This window comes from Pelodiscus sinensis, chromosome 2 (assembly GCF_049634645.1).
Source record: "Pelodiscus sinensis isolate JC-2024 chromosome 2, ASM4963464v1, whole genome shotgun sequence".
In the NCBI taxonomy this organism is placed as follows: Eukaryota; Metazoa; Chordata; order Testudines; family Trionychidae; genus Pelodiscus; species Pelodiscus sinensis.
The window spans coordinates 243887163-243907131 of NC_134712.1; the positions used below are offsets into that span (position 1 = coordinate 243887163).

The 19969-nt window shown below is 44.3% G+C and overlaps 1 protein-coding gene and 1 long non-coding RNA gene across 17 annotated transcripts in view; one reads left to right on the plus strand and one right to left on the minus strand.

The window, feature by feature from the left end:
- KMT2C (lysine methyltransferase 2C) overlaps window positions 1-19969 on the plus strand; it is a 354350-nt gene that overhangs the window by 180157 nt on the left and 154224 nt on the right. For 13 of the 15 annotated variants that reach the window (XM_075922783.1, XM_075922788.1, XM_075922785.1 and 10 more), the window contains 2 exons: window positions 6726-6888; window positions 17800-17971. In XM_075922783.1, the coding sequence (XP_075778898.1) occupies window positions 6726-6888; window positions 17800-17971 (335 nt within the window). The remainder of the gene's footprint in view (window positions 1-6725; window positions 6889-17799; window positions 17972-19969) is intronic. The other 2 variants (XM_075922795.1, XM_075922794.1) reach the window with 2 other exon arrangements.
- LOC142827396 (uncharacterized) lies at window positions 6075-9075 on the minus strand. Of its 2 annotated transcripts, XR_012902121.1 has the most exons (4): window positions 8954-9075; window positions 8528-8682; window positions 6557-6879; window positions 6075-6447 (listed from the first exon to the last, which is right to left on the minus strand). It is a non-coding gene; the product is annotated as an uncharacterized LOC142827396 (long non-coding RNA). The 2 variants fall into 2 exon arrangements; XR_012902122.1 differs by lacking the exons at window positions 8528-8682; window positions 8954-9075 and adding an exon at window positions 7447-7606.

Below are 19969 nucleotides of genomic sequence, written 5' to 3' on the forward strand. Positions count from 1 at the left end.
CTTCAAACTAATAACAGAAAGTTCTTCTTCACAAAGCAAAGAGTCAACCTGTGGAACTCCTTGCTGCAGGAGGCTGTGAAGGATAGAACTATAACAGAGTTTAAAGAGAAGTGAGATCAGTTCATGGAGGTTGGGTCCATGGAGTGCTATTAGCCAGGGGGTAGAAATAGTGTCCTGGCCTCTGTTTGTGGAAGGCTGGAGATGGATGGCATGAGACAAATGGCTTGGTCATTGTCTTTGGTCCATCCCCTCCAGGGTCCCTAGTGTTGGCTGCTGTCAATAGACAGGCTTCTGGGCTACATGGACCTTTGGTCTGACCCAGTACAGCCATTCTAAGCTCAGGGCTCAGAGTCGGGGGTCTCAGTGGACCACCTTGATTTTCATGCCAACCTGCTCCTGGGTGGCCAGGCTGGCAGGTCTCGTGCCCTAGACGGCCACTTTCCTGTGCCTAGTGCGGAGGTTGTGGATGAGGTCCACGATGTCCGCACTAGACCAGGCGGGCGCCCGCCTCTTGCGGACCCGGGCAGGCTCCCGGGAGCCGCCAGCGTGGTCCCGGGAAGAGGCGGAGGGCTGGGTGGCAGCGGGTGGCTGGCTCGAGCCGTGCCAGGTGCAGGGTCTGCTGGCTGGGTGCTGGCAGGCTTGCACCTGGCACGGGCACCGTAGCCAGCCCGTGCCCCTTTAAGGGCTCTGAGGCCGGGAGGGGGGCAGAAGAGTTTCCTTGGTGGTGCCCAGAGTGGCCACCAGGGAAAGCTGGGGAGGGCTAGCCTCCCACTAGTTCGAATTAAGTGGCTACACAGCCCTTAATTTGAACTAGTTTATTCGAACTAGGCGTTAGTCCTCGTGGAATGAGGTTTACCTAGTTCGAATTAAGCGCTCCGCTAGTTTGAATTAAGTTCGAACTAGCGGATCACTAGTGTAGCGCCTATCGAAGTTAATTCGAACTAACGTCTGTTAGTTCGAATTAACTTTGTAGTGTAGACATACCCTGAGGTCCTGGAGAGTCATGCAATCTGTGACTTCTGTGACAGACTCACAGACTTACCCATTGAGAGTCATCTTGAAAATGCCAAAACTTCCTTAAGTCTTTGAATGTACAGTGTGGTGATGGGAAAAGATACTTGTATTGCCTTGATAGTTTTTTTTCTAATGTCCTTATGAAATATTTTTGCTGTAAAAAACCAAAGTAACATTGGTTCTGGGAGCTTTTTTGTATCACAGTAATAAAAACTTCTAATACAGTATTTTTGAACACTTCCCTCACGAAAGTTAGTCAGTTACACTAGCTATATATTTTTTTCTTGGCCATAACTTATAGTCCAGTTTCAGAGAAGAGTTGGCTTCTGTTGCTGTAGAAATAAGTTTTCTAGTTAGCAGCTATGGCAAAATCTCCCTGTGAGGAAGATGTATTACTTCTGACTGTTTTATCTCTTCGTCTTATAAATTCAAGAAAAGTTGATATTCTTCATTTTTATTTGGTTCAGATGATATCTGCCACCTTATTTAAAAGTATGTGTTTTGCGTAGCTGCCAAATGCTTTTCATTGCCAATGTAGTTGTAGCAGATGGGTTTGAAAGGTTCAATTAAATGTAATTAGGGCTTCCATTTTTCACCCCAGTTTTTGTGATGCTGTAAATCAGCATGGTTTTGGTGTTTTTCAGTGCTTATCAGAATTACTTAGATTTTACTCTTTTATGATCATCCAGTTTATGAAAAGTGATGGGAAGTCCACTAATTGACATCTCAGGAATCCACATAAAATTTAGAGACGGACTCACTCTAAAACTACTTTATTATTCATTATGTACCATTTTAGGATGGCTACTTTAAAACAGAAACATGAGGTCTTAAATGTCATTAATACTGGTATTTATTACAACTTGATAATTCAGAGTTTTGAATAATATTTTGATCTTTGAATGTTTTCATTCATCTTTCATTTATCTCTCTTGCGTGTATGCAAGAGTGTGCATCAACACACACATGCATTCCTCCATATCCTTCCCCCAACATGAGAAAGATCTATGGACATCTTTTAAAGAGTTAATCTGGTGGGAGAGTTATAATGTTCTAAGGGTTAATGCTACCATACCTCTCGCATGCATTTATGATCTATACAATTTGAACATTGACTGTGAACCTATGCTCCCGGCTGTCTGATAGTTGTAAGACAAGCATGCAGCTGCAGTTTGTGACCCTTCACAGTGGGGGCTGCGTGGTTTCCACCTCACCTTCAGTCCTATTGTTTACCCTACACAGCATCCTAGATCATAGTGTTCAGTTAATGTATGGTCACTAATAGTGATTTTGCCACAGTGTTTTAAATCTTATAATACTTACTAGCCAGAAACTTTAGTAACATACATAGGTACAGATTGGCTGTCAGGTAGATATTAAAGCAATCATTTGCACATGCTCACGGTATTGCTTATCACTGTTCTGAATTAGGTATCCACTGTGTATTCTTCCCTACAGAACTGTTGGGTATGCTCTTCTATGCCATGTCTTCACATATCTGGAACTATATATTTTAATGGCCTGGATATTTTTACAGAGGAGCTGTAAAGCAATGACAGTACACTGCATCTTTTATAGCCAACCATGTGGCACCCAGAGCTCAGTTCTGTACATTTGTTTGCAAGAACTCCTCTTATCCTCATCAATTTTTGAGAGGTCACTGGACTTCTGTCTTCAGCAAAGGTTGTGAAATGTGTCTTCTCTGTACAGTATGTTGCCATTCTCTTTCTCATTTTTTTTTAGCCTTGCTGCAATACTGGATAATAGCTACCCCCCATCAACTGTCTTATTTTATAGACCTGACCATTTTTCTTGTATAGTGCAAATAAATAGCCATTTTTCTCCTACCACTATACCTTCAGTTGGCAGTGCAGATGGTTGTTTCTCTGAGGACGTGGATTTGGTCTGACTTTAAATTCTTTGCCTTAAAAATCAGCTGTCTTAGACATCCAGGAGTTTGTAAGAGTATTATTTACGCCTTGTGGCTGACTCTTGAAATATTGAAGAATTAAGGCAATGTACATTTTCTACATTCTAAGAATTAAGCATATGTTCTATTGGAGTAGATCGGGGTCGGCAACCTCTGGCACACGAGCCAGTTTTTACTGTCAGGCAAGGGGGGAGCTCAGCTCTGCCCCTCCCCCCACGCAGCTGAGAGCCCGTGCTGAGTCTCACGCCTCAGCTGCGCAACTGCAGGTTGGAGCACCACCTCCAGCTTCCTGCTGGAGCAGAGGTGACAGTAGAGATGCGTGCATGTGTCCCTGGGGCTGCCTCTTGCTTTAGGATGGGGTGGGGATAGGTGGCCAGCACACATGGACCACCGGGGCCCACGCTCTGCTATGCTGCTCCTCACGGGCTGTGTGTGGGGGCAGGGAGTCCTTTCCCCAGTGCCCCACTGTGCCCGGCTGGGCTGAAGCCAGCCCTGGGCAACCCCAGGCTCTGTCTGCCCCAGCCCTGGAGCTGCTGCCTGCAGGCAAAGATCTGGGCCTGTCAGGGAAGAAATTCTGCTCCCTAACCCTGCCTCGCCTCATTCCAGTGTTGTTCCCAGGGGCTGTGAGTCCCGGCGCTACTGCCTTGCCTGTGAGTATGCTGGGGGCACAAGGATGTGGGGGGGGCAAGATGGGAGGGGGCAGGTGTTGCACTAGGGGGAAATGGGATGATGCAGGGAAAAAGCTGGGGAGATCCTGAGGCTGAAGGGAGTGAGGCTAGAGCAGAGGGAAGATGTGAGGGGGGGATACAATTTTACTTTTCAGAAGCTGCACTTTTCTTTACTCCCCTCCTCTTCTCTCCCCCTCCTCCCCCCCAGCATTGTTGGGTACATTCTCACTCTCTCACCTTTTCTGTGTTACTTCCCCAAACACCTCCCACTCCTAAACTTCCTCTCATACCCCACCCCAAATTCCCTTTCAGACCCTATCCTCCTTACCCCATCCTGTACCCCACCTCCCATCCAGATCCTGCATCCCTGTCCCACTCACTGGCAGCCCTGTCTCACACATTGAACCCCTCATTTTTATTTCCACCCCAGAGCCTAAGGAGGTCCACAAAATCCACTAACTCTGGAACCCCAGAAAAGTAAATCTGGCCTATAGGATGCCCTTAATCTCAGTCCTCCCTGTCCCTTCCCCTCACCCTGTGGGGCTGGAGTGCCAGAAGATTGAGGTGTCTCAGTTGGGGGCCACATCAGTGAGGGTTGGGGGGGTTTGGAGGAGTATTTTTGCTTCTCACTTGTGTGATCCAATTGATCTTTCTGTAGGTTAGTGACCCGCAACCCAAAAAAGGTTCCCCACTGCTTCCACAAATAAAGAAACCATTGAAACCTTTTGTGTTGGACATATTTTAATTTTTTTTAATTACGTTTGAGAAACTACCATGAAAAAGTTAAAATGCTTAATCTGTTTAATAATTTAAATTAAACCATTCTCCCCTGCTGCAACACTAGCAAAATGGCTCAGGCATAATTATGTAATTAATGGTGAGTTTCCATTTGCTACTGGTAGTCCGTGGAGAGATTTGCATTGACCCAGGTTGTCCATGAGGTGCGCGGTGGAGAGAGCCCCTCTCCCTCCCCTGGGAGAATGGCATGGCCCAAGGCAGGAGGGTTAAATCTTGGCACACCATTCTGGAAAGGTTGCTTTTCCATAAACCATGGACCTATTTTTCATCAGTTTATTCCAAATTTTCTATATTTGTCTATGTTGTGTCTCCTCCATGCCCCCAAAAAGTATAAAAACATGTAGCAGTACTTTGGGGATTGTAATGAGATCCAAGACTGAAAAGGATTGATGAACTGAATCAGAAAGGTGTGTGTGTGTGTGAGAGATGATAGAATTCCTCACCCAACCTCAAACAGAGGGGTTGTGTTACAGAGTGGCTGGCCTATATGAATGAAGTAGGTTCATTTCCCTTGTACCAGAATAGGTGCTCCCATTCGGTAGTTAAGAGGGTGGGACAGCACCACGGGACTACAGAAAATCAGGGAGAGTCCCAGAGAGGTTGAGGTTCCAGCAGGTCAGAGCAGACTGGTTGTCAGGATGAGCAAGTGAGACCTGCCAAAAACGAAGGGCTTGGAGGAGTCTAGAAGAAAGCAGAATGTGTCTGCTCTTTCTCTTTCAGTCTTCTCCCAGGAACAAAAGGGGTTTGCTGGCTGGTGTCTTCCAGTCATACGAGGCAGGGACTGAAGGCAGGATGAGCTAACTTGCTGATATCTCCAGCGCCAGAAAACTGGAGCCAGGAGAACTATGATAGGTTCCCATGATAGGCCTGCTCCCATGGTGAGGATGATGCCAGCAGAGTCTGGGGGGTGGGGTGGGGGGGAGGAGGGTTCACTGGGGAGAATAGGGGTGCACCTTAGTTGGAAAGACTGGGGTGGCTACCCTGGCAGACACTCAGAGAGGACTATTCTGGGAAGTAGGGCTGATTGGAGAGCTAGGGCAAGGTGTGGGACGCTAGATCTGTGCTGGAGAGTGGGGGTGCGGTGAGGGCACCAGGGCTGCATTTGAAACATCTGCACTGCGGAATTGGGACTTGTGTGCATGGGGAATTTTCTTTGGTAACAACTTAGTCTCACAAGGCTATTGGCATTAGGAAAGACTGTTTCAGGGGGCTCAGAAAGGGAAACTAAGGTAGGTGTACCTGTCATGAAGAAGGAACTTCATGTCGCGTGGCTCTGTGACAAATTGTTAGCTCTTTATGGGGAATTCTCTTTTCACATACACACATGTGGTCATTAATGATGTATTGATTCCGTGCAAAGTATGTCTGTTGCCTGAACTTGTGTATCACAGAATGATAGTAATTAGAGATGGTAAAGAAATACTGGGTCATCTAATCCATCACATTGTCAGTCAGGGTTGCTCCATACAATGTCTAATGCATTGATCCTTTAAAGAGAACATGATACTTCCTGTTCACTTTCATGTCCTGTTCACTTTCACGTAGTTTCATATTCTAATGTATGCTGTTATTTCACAATATCAGAATTCTACCATTTCTAGTAACAGCCCTTACCAGCATACAATGCCTTTGTATGCACTATTCTGAATTACTTTACAGGCCTCTTTATAAAAAAAACCAAACTGAAATTAGACAAATAGATAAAAAGTAAAGGAAATATATTTTCCCCACCTCATCAAAAAGTCAGAAGTTACCAGAGAAGATTTATGCACATGAAACATACGGTTCTTGCAACTGATGATAATCCGTTTATATAGACAACAGTAAATAATGAGAATAGATTTTGATTGTATGTTGATGTTTGCCATCCTAGGAATTGCTGCCATGTAGTGCACCTCAGAATACTGAGCATGTTGTAGCTTAGGGTTGGAACTTTCAACATTTTTCAGCGTTGCCCTAGCTTTGCTTCCAGTGAAGTCAGTGGGAGTTCTACCATTCACTAGCGGTGTTAAGCTGCTCAATGTACTCTTAATCGATCTGAAAAAAAAAAAAGAAAAAAAAAGCTTTAGTCAGAATGACCATGAGAGAGCACCAGATTCAAAGCTGTGAGTCATCTCTACAGAGTGTAAATCTATAGGGTAGGTACCTGGTCGTAGCATTGCTTCTGTGACTAAAACTTTTGGCATTGTTTGGGCCGCAGTGGCTGAACTGAACATGGATTTTCTGAGTTGTGCAATAAAGAGATTTCTTCTGCAAATTTTGTAGCTTTTGTGTTCAGTTTTCATCATAAAAAGAACTGCGTGTCTGTTTTTCAGCGATGTGCATATTGTAAGCACCTTGGAGCCACTATCAAATGCTGTGAAGAGAAATGTGCCCAGACGTACCATTACCCCTGTGCTGCTGGAGCAGGCACCTTTCAGGATTTCAGTAACTTCTCCCTCCTTTGTCCAGACCATATTGACCAGGCTCCTGAAAGATGTAAGTAAGCAACATTCAAATAAGAAAGTGAACTATATATGGTTATATCACAGGTTCACATGCTGGTCATATAAGATTCGATCGTATCAGATGCTGAGCATCCTGGTCCAACCCAGCAAAGTATTTAAGAATGCATTTGTATTTAAGCATGTGAGTAACCGCCTTAAGCCAAGAGTATTGGGCCCCATTTGTCAGCACTCTGTATAGTGAGTATGGACTCAATCCTGCATCAGGGGCATTATAACCATTTCTTAAAGCACTTCTGCAAATTAGAAGAAAATAAAAAGATAAGTATATTTACAAAAGGCCAGTTAACCACAAATTAATTAAAAAAATGGAGGTTCTGCTAAAATAAACATTAAATGAAAATGCAGATGAAACATTAAATGAAATGCAGAAGTAGAATTGTTGCAGCCACCGTATACTGAACTGACAAACACCAGTGTGGTTATTTCTCAATAATAGCAGGCTGTGCAAATCTCTGCACTCTCATTGCTACAGCTCCAAGAATTCTCTGTCCATAAGCCTATTTCAGACATGGCTACTTAAAGTACTCACTCTAACTAATGGTTTCCATTGGAGACAAGCTGCTGGAGTGCACAGATCACTTGCCCAATCCAATATTGCAAATCCTGAATTCCTTTTTACTTTCCATTGCTCTACCTGCTTTTAAGGAAGATTTAGTCCAAACTCCAAAGTGCAATTGGTTTACTCTGTTACACATTTGTAAAACTTTTTTCTTCATATGCTGTGCTTCAGTCATGTGTTATAGCTGGAAAGGCTGGGGAAAGGGAGTATACAGGAGTTCCTCCTCTGCCCTTCCTGCTTGCCTGCTCAGCTAGTAGTACAAAGCTGAGTCAGGCCATATGAGCAGTGCTGCTGTTCAGATGTGACCAGATGTTTTCAAATGGTCTTTTCTTTGCACTGAGCTGCTTTTGTGTCAGTAAGTGACAGCACGTCTCTTCCATTGTGATCCTGCTTATTTTTCTGCATAAGGACAGAGCTGAATTTGATGAAAGAAGATTTGAGAGAGCAGAGTCTCATGCATATGCACCCCCTCCTAGTCCGCTATTAAATAACAGTTGAAAGAGGGAAGCAGGCAAAATATTGCATACAAGCAAATATGATTTAAACTACTCACGGGAGAAGGGGGGCTAAATCATCTTCAGGAGCAGTGAGCCTGTGAAACAGTTTCAGCTAGTAAAAAGGTATTGTGGACATCTGTATATTTTCAGATAGCTACTTCCGACTATTATTATTAACTTGTCACTGTGACCTTGAATTAGGCTGATGCACTGAAATCTGGGGTGTAAATATATATTTTGATGAGCTGAAGAAATAATGAAAAAGCTGCTTTGCATTACTTGGCATGGAAAATGGCTTTTCCACATACTTACATGCTGACCTAATACGCTGTGAATGGTTAGCTGCCTATTGCATGTGGATCCAGTAGCTGGCTCATGAATACTTTAAACTCCACTAGATCTGGGTAGAGCAGGGGTGGGCAAAATCAGGCCCGGGGGGGGCCAGATCTGGCCTGCCAAGCATTTCTCTTTGGCCCACCCAGCTGCTTAGCAGAGAGTGCATACTTACAGCTGGCAACATATGTTCAGATGTCCCTCCCCCACCTTGCACTGACCTGCAGCAGAGCTGCTCCCATGAGTGTCCTGCTAGCTGTGCAGAGTTGAGGAGGAGGTAAGGAGACAGGGGAGTGCTAATGTGAGGGAGCTCCTCTCCCCCCTATACCTCATCTCTGAAGAGAAGGAGTGACATAGTCATCAGAGCTGCTCCAATCTGAAATGTAGATGGTAAGTGACAGAGGAGTGCAGAGCAGGGGATAGGGAGGGGGAGACAACAGAGCAGGACTGATTTCCCTTAAAGAGACAAAGTGTGGCTTCTCTCCGAAACTTAGCCAACACACACATGCTCTGTGCCACACGCACACCGTCACTGTCACGTACACACTGCCACACACACTCAGTCTGTGTCACAAAGTCTGTGTCTCACACACACAGTGTCTCTGTCACACACTCTTTATGTCTCTTTCTGTAGCCCTCAACCTCACCCCTTCTGCCTGAAGGCCCGAACTGTCCAGGCGGCCCAGAGCCAGCCCACTACCACATATCAAAGTTTATGAAGTGGCTCCCCTGCAAAATTATTGTCTGCCCTTAGATTAGATGATCGAACGGTCTCTTCTGGCCTTACAGTCTGCAGATCTCAGAAACTGCATATGGCACTGAGAAACCTCTGATGTTTGCATGTACATCCTGCTTGATCCCAGAACACTTTGAGTGAGTAGGGATGACACAGGGGAAGCAGCTCAAACATGCAAAGGGACTGGCCGGGGTAGGACATTAGCCCTGTAGGGCAGGGATGAGTGTGGCAGTGACATCACAAGGCCTTTTGCAGCACCTCAGCTTATTGGTTAAAGGACATTGGGAGGCGATGACCTCACAGAGAGGCCATTACAAATGGCCAGGTAGGACAGGATGGGGGGCTGGGGCAATCTCAAGAGCTCCCATGACTGCTGCAGGGACTCTGCTTCTTGAGGCTGGCCCTTGAGGCCTGAGAGAGAATTCAGGGTAACATGAAGAGGAGCCTTTTTGGAGTGTTCTCCTTTCCCAGAACTAGACCTGTAGAGAAGGTAAGAGCCTGTGCGAGGTTTGGTGCCGATGCAGCCTGACCCACCTGGTGCTGGCCAAATGCAAGGCATGGGAAACAGTAACATTGGGAGAATTATTTTCCCACCTAGGCCTTTGTCCCTTATTATTACTGGGGACATTGGAATTTGTCATTTTTCGTATCCCTTTTCCCATAGCTTCCTGCCCCTCAGTCTCACTGCTGATTGGATGAGCTGCCGGGCCCAGTGACAGGGAGGAGTCTCGGGACTGTTGTTCTCTATAAGACCCAGCAAATGAGCCAGAACTAATCATCTGCTTGGGAAATTCTTCTTTTCTACATTGGTTGGCTCTGAGCAGTTCCTTAATTCTATCAGTTGGGTGTAACAATCCTCTTCTGCTTGCCTCCATGTCAAGGGAGGTTGGGGAGCTGTGAGGATCTGTGGTGAGAGTGTCACTAGCAGCAGTATATAATATGAGGTGTCCTATTATGTGGAGTCATTACAGATGATGTGGGGGTGCAATAGAGTCCTGTTCTTCTAACCTTCCATTTGTGCAGTTTTCTATGTTAACCCAACAACCAACACACACAGGGCCAAAAGTAGGCAATTCCTCATGTGTCCACTGGATGGCACTACATCGTCACACTTTCCCATTCTTCTAATTATCTCAGTTTTGAGGATCTGATCTGACCCAGGTCCCAATTCGATGTGACAAATGGGGCTCTGCTGTGTATTAGCTGGAACAGTCAATTTTATTGGTATTTTATTATGTTTAAATAAGAGAAGCAACTCATCAGCCATGGGGCAGGCAACACAGGGGCAGGCAACACATGGCCTGGCAAGCTTTTCAATCCGGCTCACAGCCACCCTGCTCAGACCCTCAGGCAAAGGAGCAGCCCAGGGGCTCACAGTATCTGCCTCATCTGCCTCTCTGTGCAGGAGGAATCTTTGCATGCTACCCTGCCCCCAGCATGATCATTCAGATCCTGTTGGGCTGGTTACCATTGGCTACTCCTCCCCATCACAAACTCTCAGTTCCCTTTTGCTGGAACTAGCCAATGGGAGTTGAGAGATTATGCTGGGTGCATGTGTAGCTGCTACCGGACAGTTTTGAACTAGGACATCTGGCGATTAGTGTAGGAGTCTCTACAGCTTGAGCTATAAAACCAGCTGGCTCTCTTCTTAGGCTGTAGAGCTCTTTTGTTCTTATCTCTTGTTGTGAGTGATCTAAGTGCCACTACGTGAGACAGTGAACCACACTAGATGTGTGGGTTACACATGGGGAGTGCATGTTGATCTCCCCCCCACCCCCTCCCTACTGTGTGGCGCAGAGAGGCACATGGAGCAGCTGCTCTGAGCTCTGGGGCTGCAGCAGGCAGGGTAAGCACCTCCCGGTCAGAACCTGCCTCTGGAACCCCACTTCCTCCTACACCCCAACTCCCTGCCTCAGGTCACCATACTCTCCTGTTCCAGGTCACCATCCAGTACCTCTCTACTCCCCTGTTCCTAGATCACAGACACTGCACCCCCTCTTACAGGCAGTCCCCAAATTACGCGGCTCCGACTTATGTCGGATCCGCACTTACGAATGGGGCTTTCTCGCCCCGGAGCTCGCAGGCAGCGGGACCTCCCAGAGCGCAGCGGTCCCGCCACCTTGACCTCCGGGGCGAGAAAAGCTGCTCCGGGTGCCCCTGGTCTGCTGGGGACCGTCTCTTTTGCCACAGCAAAGCCGGGGAGGTGCGGGACCCCTCCGCCTCTCCGTCTTTGCTCCGGGTGTCCCTGGTCTGCTGGAGATCGTCTCTAGCAGACCAGGGACACTGGGAGCAAAGCCGCAGCGGCGGCAGGGTCCCGCGCCTCCGCCTCCCCGGCTTTGCTCCGGGTGTCCCTGGTCTGTTGGGGATGGTCCCCAGCAGACCAGGGACACCGGGAGCAAAGCCGCAGCGGGGTCCCGCGCCTCTGAGGCTTTGCCAGAGCAAAGCCTCAGAGGCGCGGCACCCCGCTGCCACTGCCGCTTTGCTCCCGGTGCCTCTGGTCTGCTGGGGACCGTCTCCAGCAGACTAGGGACACCCAGAGCAAAGCCTCAGAGGCGCGGGACCCCGCCGCCGCTGCAGCTTTGCTCCCCGTGTCCCTGGTCTGCTGGGGGAGGGGAGCGCAGCTAGTGCACCCCCCCCCCTTGCAGACCAGGCTTTTGTTGTGGACCCTGGGGTAGAACAGCTGGGGTGCTGCCGGGTTGATCCTGCAGGGACCTACCTGGCAGCCCAGCTGTTCTGTCCCAGGCTCGAGATTCAGCCGCTGTTGAAACTGATCAGTGGCCGATTCCAGGAAGCTGGGGGCAGAGCAATTCTGCCTCCAGCTTCCTGTAGTCAGCCCCTGGTCAGTTTCAGCAGCAGCAGCTGAATCTGGAGCCAGTTCCGACTTACATACAAATTCAACTTAAGAACAAACCTATAGTCCCTATCTTGTACGTAACCTGGGGACTGCCTGTATATCCCTCTCCCAGGCCAGAATCCTCTCCTGCACTTATATCCCCTCTTGAGCTCTGCATCCCTGTCCCCAGTCAGAACCCCCTCCGCCCAAACTCCCTCTCACACCCCACCATCTCCTGCATACCAGTACCCTACCCCAAGCTCCATTCTGCACCAAGACCCCTCCACAGAAAAGTGCAGCCCTTGACCACTTAACAAAACCTTGTCGTGCCCCTCTCATCAAAAATTATTGCCCATCCCTGGGTAGAGTCTAGTAACTGTTTCTTGCTTTAGAACACTATAGCTCAGTGGTCTCCAACCTTTTTACACCCAAGATCACTTTTTAAGTCTCAGAACAGGCAAAGATCTACTGCCCCACCCCTTCCTTGAAGCCCAGCCTACATTACATGAGGAAATCTAATGTAAATGTACTGCGCAGGTGCGCAGTTCAGAGAGGGCTCAAGAGCTACTCTTGGAGCCCCTGAGATCTACTGGTAGATCGCGATCTACTGGTTGGTGACCACGGCTATAGCTCTTGTGTTCCTTAGAACATATGATGTTTCCACCCTAGGTCCCAAAATCAGTTTCTGTGATCTCCAAAGCCCTCTCACTTGCTTATACCCCCCGCCCCCGAGCTGCATCTAGATTGTGAACATGTTGGGTTTCTAGTGTAATCCATTCTGGGACAACATGGCAGGAAAGCAAGAAGCAGACACTTAACAAAGGAACTTCTTAATTACAATGAGTTTACTCTTAAAGCAGTCAAGAGTGACAGGTCTTTAAAAACAACAGAAGTTCTGTGATGTACCTTGTGGGATTCTGAGATTTGTAGCATTCAAGCTGGGCATAGAGCTTCCTGCTTTTTTGCTTCTGCAAGTCCCTTAATGTGGCAGTGGTCTGCCCTTAGCACAGACCAGAATGCTGCTCTTGAATAGGGCTTCCATCTGAAAGATGTTCTCAAATTGAGTAGCTATCAACCAACCAGTTCAACTTGGCCAGGGGTGGGCAGTAATTTTTTCCCAGGGGCCACTTCAAAAATTTTTGAAGTAGCCCGGGGCCATCCCATAAGGGACGGGGCCTAAACTTGAAGGGGCGGGGCTACCTTACCTCCTGACCATGATTGCTCTGGGGGTGGGGGAGCCCTTTTGCCCCCCTTCCCGCTGGGCACCCATGCCCTAGAAGAGGCTTGGCATACTCCCCCATCCCCAGGCCAATCAGGGCCTGGGGGCGGGGGAGCATGGGAAGCCTCCTCCTGTCCTGCAAGGAGCATGTGGCACTTTGAAGTGCCGCACACTGCTCTCAGAGCAGGGGCAGAGTGGAGAAGGCTTGGGGCGTTCCCCAGGCCCTAATTGGCCTGGCTGCGGGGTAGCAGCAGGGTTTCTGTGGGCCACTTCCACCCGCTTGGTTGGCTGAATTTGGCCTGTGGAGGCCCTTTTGCCCACCCCTGAGGCTTGCCCCTTCCCTACTGCAAACCCTTGTGTTTAGCCCCCCTCCCCCCCCAAAAAAACAAAACCTTACATATATTCCAGTGGAACGGTTAGCCAGTAATTGAGACAATAAAATCTATTCTCCCCAAACTGCAATCTTGATGGCTGTTTGTGTTAGTCCTTTAACAAAGGGGTTCAAACACCTTTCCCAGGCTGGGCTGCTAAATGGAAAGTAGTACAATAGTTTAGCTTTGGACATGTCCAGACCTGTGCAGTCACCATGTCCAACTTTTCCACACACAGAACAAGATAAAGTTAATTGACTCAGACATGTTCCAGTCTGCCATGCTGTCCATCTGATTTTTGTGTCTTGTTTCTTCTAAAAGATTACGATTGGGTCACCTCAGTACTTTGGCTTTCTTGACCTCCCATTCTCCAATTTTTTTCTTTCATGGTTCCTAAACCTCTTTCATAACTTATTCCACAAACTCAATGTTCTCTTTGTGACCTTTCTATAAGAATCATATTTCCATTAAACTTAAGATCACTCTTGGAAAGTTTATCCCTATTTAATACATTGCTTTAAATTGCTTTGTCAGATGTCTTACCTATCTCATTATATTTCGTCCCTAGACTCTTTTTCCCCCCTACATTTTTACCTGTGGATACCTACACTAAAATTGTCTATTCTCTTAAAACAAAAAATCTTGATTTTTTTTTTTTAAGCAAGCCATTTTGGCCAAAATAAGAACTAATCTCAAACTCTGTTAAATATTAAAGATCCTGCAGAATGCAGCTCTCTTTCACCCAGTCACATTAGCACACAAAGTCTTTCATTTTCTGCACGCTTTTTCACTTTGTTCTGGTTACAAGGCCACATTATTGTGCTGCAATAGAAAAAGAAAAAAGGTGTTCTTGTATTTCTCCATCACATTGAAGCAGAGTTTCTAGCCCGTCTGAATTTTTGAGTGTTTATCAAAACCTTTTGAAAGTCACATATTCCTAATCTTGATCCTCTTAATTAGAATTTCTCTTTAGATCTATAAGGTGTTGCCACCATACTGATGATTTGTAGGATCTATGACAGTTAAGTTAGTGCCTCAAAAATCTGATGTCCGGATCCATTGCACTGTTTGAAAATGTCATGTCACTGTACATATATGCCTTTTACCCTAAGTAAAATGTGGGTTTAGCACGCATTGCTTTAGTTGTGAGAAATCCATGCACTGTTTACAGCCATTTCATCTTGGTGCATAGCTTAATTTTACCATGCTAAACTACCCTGCTGTATCTATAATCTAGGATAAATTTCTTTTGTGTCTTCACCACAAACTACCTTTACTGCATAATGTCAATTCTGTCTACATAATATCAGTCAATCCAATCTCATCAGTCTTAACAACATCTAACTTTATCTGCATTTCATCCATTTTCCCATGCCCATGTTCTCTCTTGTCCTCTGTCTAAATCACTGCAATTTCTTTGCAGTGTGTACAAAATGTTTTAATGAGTGTCTAAGCTTGTATACACTACTTTAGTATTTATTCACATTATTGGTGTATTTTCTCACAGACCAGAATTAATAAATCTGCCCAGTAGTTTTTGGCTACTCTCACTGCCTCACTCCATCCATCTTCTCTGATCTAGTTACTTCCTATGGTGAGCTGGAATCTTCCTTTGTCTTCCTCTTTCTTAGCTATATGCTTACTCCCTATGTGATGCAATTTCTCTGCCAGCCCTGAATTAGTCTCAGTGGTTTCAAATGCTGCAAAGAAAAAAAGTATCTCTTCTCTCTTGCATTTGTTGCCCACCTTCAGCCTTCACTTTTCTCATGTCTGATTTGTTTTTCGAGTCATGTAATATCTTTTTTATATTGTATTTTTTGAAAAATCCTGCATTTTAACTGACTGAAATGTTTTGTGAAGCTAGTATAATAGTGGCTATACAAAAATAAATTGAGTTTGTAAATTGAATATTTATCTGTTGTATTTAGATTGACTTATGGAAAGTAAAGAATAGGGTTTTGTGTTTCCTCACATTCAATATGATCAAATTAAATGTTATCAGGTGCATTGAATGAGTATTGAAATCTTGAACAGAGTCACTCATGGAAATCAGCTGTTCCATAATGTGGAGTCAGAGAGCCATAATAAGGTAGATACTTGAAGGAATGGAGCCTGCATAAATGTTTTAATTTGTAATCAAAATAAAATGGGAGGGGAACAGCTGTAGATAGATAGATAGATAGATAGAAATAATATGTTAAGAGCATTATTATTATTATTCAACCACACAGCTTAGGCAGTGCCTGAATTAAGGTTGCCCATGAAAGGTTCCCCCCACCAGGCATATTTTCACCTTTTTGATTCCTCATACTCAGCATTCAAATCAGGTAGTTTCTTCCTTTTTGCTGCTTGTGACCAACAGAGTAAGCACTGAGGGCACAAGAGAGGCAGTCTACTCTCCCTGAGCTCAGTTCTGGCACTTAGCACAACAGTGTCCTCTGCAGTTGGGAAGGAAAATTGCTTAGTCCCTTCATCCTTGGGATGGTAGTATATTAATGAACTCTGTAAGATGCTGCATGTACAATCTGGTCAGCATGCAGGATCTGTAAGGGAATGGCCCATGCTCACTGCTGATGGTGTCTTCAGAGAATTTAGCTGTCAGACTCCAATGCACCTGCACCGAACATGTACAGATTTGGGGGAACTATTACAGGGATGGCAAAAAGTACATTCCTAATACTACAAAAGCTATCCCCTGCTAAATTTCAATTTTCTGCTTCAAAATATAGAGGTGCTAATGCTTCTTTAGTTAAAGGTTGTCTGAACTAAAATGATTAGGGGTTTGGAACGGGTCCCATATGAGGAGAGGTTAAAGCGACTGGGACTTTTCAGTTTAGAAAAGAGGAGACTGAGGGGGGATATGATAGAGGTCTATAAAATCATGAGTGGTGTGGAGAGGGCCGATAAAGAAAAGTTATTTATTAGTTCCCTAAATAGAAGAACTAGAGGACACCAAATGAAATTAATGGGTAGCAGGTTTAAAACTAATAAAAGAAAGTTCTTCTTCACACAGCGTGTAGTCAACCTGTGGAACTCCTTGCCAGAGGAGGCTGTGAAGGCTAGGACTATAATAGAGTTTAAAGAGAAGCTAGATAATTTCATGGAGGTTAGGTCCATAAAAGGCTATTAGCCAGGGGATAAAATGGTGTCCTTGGCCTCTGTTTGTCAGAGGCTGGAGAGGGATGGCAGGAGACAAATCGCTTGATCATTGTCTTCAGTCCACCCTCTCTGTGGCACCTGGTGCTGGCCACTGTCGGTAGACAGGATACTGGGCTAGATGGACCTTTGGTCTGACCCAGTACGGCCGTTCTTATGAATTATTTTTTAATATGGGTCAAAATACTTTCCCCAGCCTCATTCTCACAAGCATCTGAATTTGCCACAGCTGACATTTTCCATAAAAATTCAACCTGAGATAAACATCTGGCATAGAAAATTTCAGCCCAAATATTTTAAATTGGAAAAAGTTATAAGCACTGAAAAAACAGGGTCTTACAATGAAATGTCAGGCAAACTTAATTATAGTCATGGTTATCTGTACCTTATATAATACATCTTCCTTTCTCTCTTTCTCTCTTTCTCTCTCTCTCTCTCTCTCTGTATGTGTATATAATATATATATAAACATCTTTTGTAATGGTATAGGCAAAGAAATTATTTCAAAATTATTCTTTGTTAAATCAGTAAAATGGAAACAAACTAATTACATAGCTACAGTTTTGTGATTACTAATATTTAGTAGGGCCAGTTTATTCAAAGAGTACATTAATATTGTGTCTGTAATTACACCCAAGTATTGATGTATGTCCTGGTGAGATATATACAATATAAAAATAGTATATGTATATGACTGTTATATAAACTTGCAACAAATGGAGTTGTGTTTCTTGTTTTCTCAGTTAGGGTGATAAAGGTTTATTGCTAGTCTTCTGCAATTTTAAAACAATTAGGGCTTGATTCAGAAAGGATTTACACATGTGCAAGTGTGTGAGGGCCATTCCTAAGCATGGAAGCTCCTGAATCAAAGCCTTAGTAAGTACTTAGTTAGTACCCACACCTTTTCATGTAGCAATACATTTTATTCAGTCGTTTTTTCTAGTTTAAAAAACAACAACAGAGCAATATATTCATCAGGAAATTAATTAAATTTGAATGGATTAAAAACATACATGGCTTTCTCTATTTGAATTGTATATTATTCTTTTAAAGAACTCGACTTATATTTTGAAAACATTTATCTCTTGATTTCTACATGTATTGAAAAGTTTGGCTTTGGAAAGAAAATCAGGGAAGCTATTTTTTCATTGAATAATTGGAAAACTTTTAAATTATAGCAAAGGAAGAGGCAAATTGTGCAGTGTGTGACAGCCCTGGAGATCTCTTAGATCAACTTTTTTGTACCACCTGTGGGCAGCATTATCATGGGATGTGCCTGGATATACAAGTTACACCTTTAAAACGAGCGGGTTGGCAGTGTCCTGACTGCAAAGTATGCCAGAATTGCAAGTAAGTGACAACGGGGCATGGTTTTACATATGCTGAGATTTTAAGAACAAAACGTTACTAAAGAACTGTCCACCTTAAACTGTCTAAAAAGTAAAGATTGTACACCAAAGTACATCTACTTAACACATAAGTGCTAAATTAAAAAAAACAATAAAATCCCAAAGCTTCTGAATTTTCCTCAAAAAAAGTTTGTGGAACTCCAGTATATTAGGTACCTTACCATTGGCTGGAAGTAGTGTTTGTGCAAGACTGGCCCTTCTATTTTGGGATACTTTGTAGATGGAGTGAGCTGATGAGTCATTGCTAAAACACATTTGTGGCTACCTGAGGTGATGACAAGTCAAGAGCAGTCACAGATAAGGCAAGCATTTGAAACAATGAAATAAATTTTTACAAGGGTTCACTGGGGACTGGAATATGCCTGAACAATTATTCCCATTACCATTAGACCTATCTAGTATGTGTTTGTGTGTTTTTTAAAAGGGCCTATTGCAAAAGAAAAATAATATTTTCAGTTTTATGGACATCATCAAGGACAATCTGAGAGTGAATAGCTACTTAATTAGTGCCTGGTATGCCTGATAAAAAGGACAAAATGCACCTCCCCTATGCTGCTCCATATACCAAGAACACCAGGTTCAAAGAAAGTGTCTTATATTTCTTCATCATAAACAAACTACAGTAGATATCAACAGTCAATGATTAGTATTGAAGCACAGTCTAAAAAGTACCCCCGCAGGAAGACTTCTATTGTATATGGGAAGCCTTGCTAATAAATCCTCTACATAATGGCAAATGGAATAGGTAATAAAATGTAATTATTATATGAAGTATAGTGTTTTGTTGGGGACAGGGTGATAGTTATGCAAGTGTCATAGGACAGTGTCTTATCCATTTTGCTAGTCAGAGCAGCATTTATTCCTTACTTTCAAAATACCATGTCTCTCAGCTAATGAAATAGCAACTAATATGCTGTATGACATTTTGCTGATGAGTTTTGAGTGTGAGCCTGCAGCTTAACTACACTTCTTCATCAAAATGAAACCGTGGTGGTACATTGAGTTATTACATTTATTTATTAGAACTTAAAAATACACTCAAAATGCTGGACAGATCCTCAGCTCATTTCTTCTTAATGGGTATTTTTAAAAAAGAATGCCTATTTTTATATAGATACATGCAATAGCTGTCAATTATCACTGAAGCCAAAGGGGCTATGATAATACACCAACTGCAGATCTGCCCTACTTTAAAAGAATAGGCTTTGGAATCTTATTCCTTAATTATTTCTACACTTTTACATGTATATAGGTTTAGCATGATAGGCTTATTGACAGGCTGAGCTATAGGCATCTTTTTTTTGTGAAAAATATAATTGAATCATTTGTTTTGAGAAGAAAAAATTGCATATATTTTCCAGACACACACAAGGCAGACTCTTTTTCCAAATGAACTGATTCACCTGGATAGAATTCTCTCTAAAGATGTTAATTTTAGCCACATGTTCCCTTTAACTTTCCGACTGCCAAAAGCTAGGTCTTAAATCCATGTATTGCCATCTAAACAAAAACAGCTGATTTCCAGAAGGTGTGGGAATTTTAAGTTTGACCATTTGAAAAACAAGACAACATTTTAGTTTCTTTAATATAGATTCAAGAGCCTGCCTTTTAGGCAACTGTGTGTGAAAATTATGCCTGTATGATGATGACGTTGTTGTGATGTAAACTGAGTTCTGTGCCGAATTATCTCTGCTTTGTTCTTAGAATCTCTCTCTATATAAAAGAAACTTTCCTGTGGAATGACAGATTGATGTAATCATGTCACTCTGAGTCCCATGGTCCCTCCCCCCTCAGCTGCTCCACCTCCTCCCTCTTCCCTGCTGCCAACTCAGCAGGGATTGGCAACCTATGGCTCCTGGGGAGCAGCAGCACTGAAAGTATGCTGCTGCTGCTGGGCTTGTGGGGCAGATGGAGTGGGGACCAAGACCATTGGCGGCGG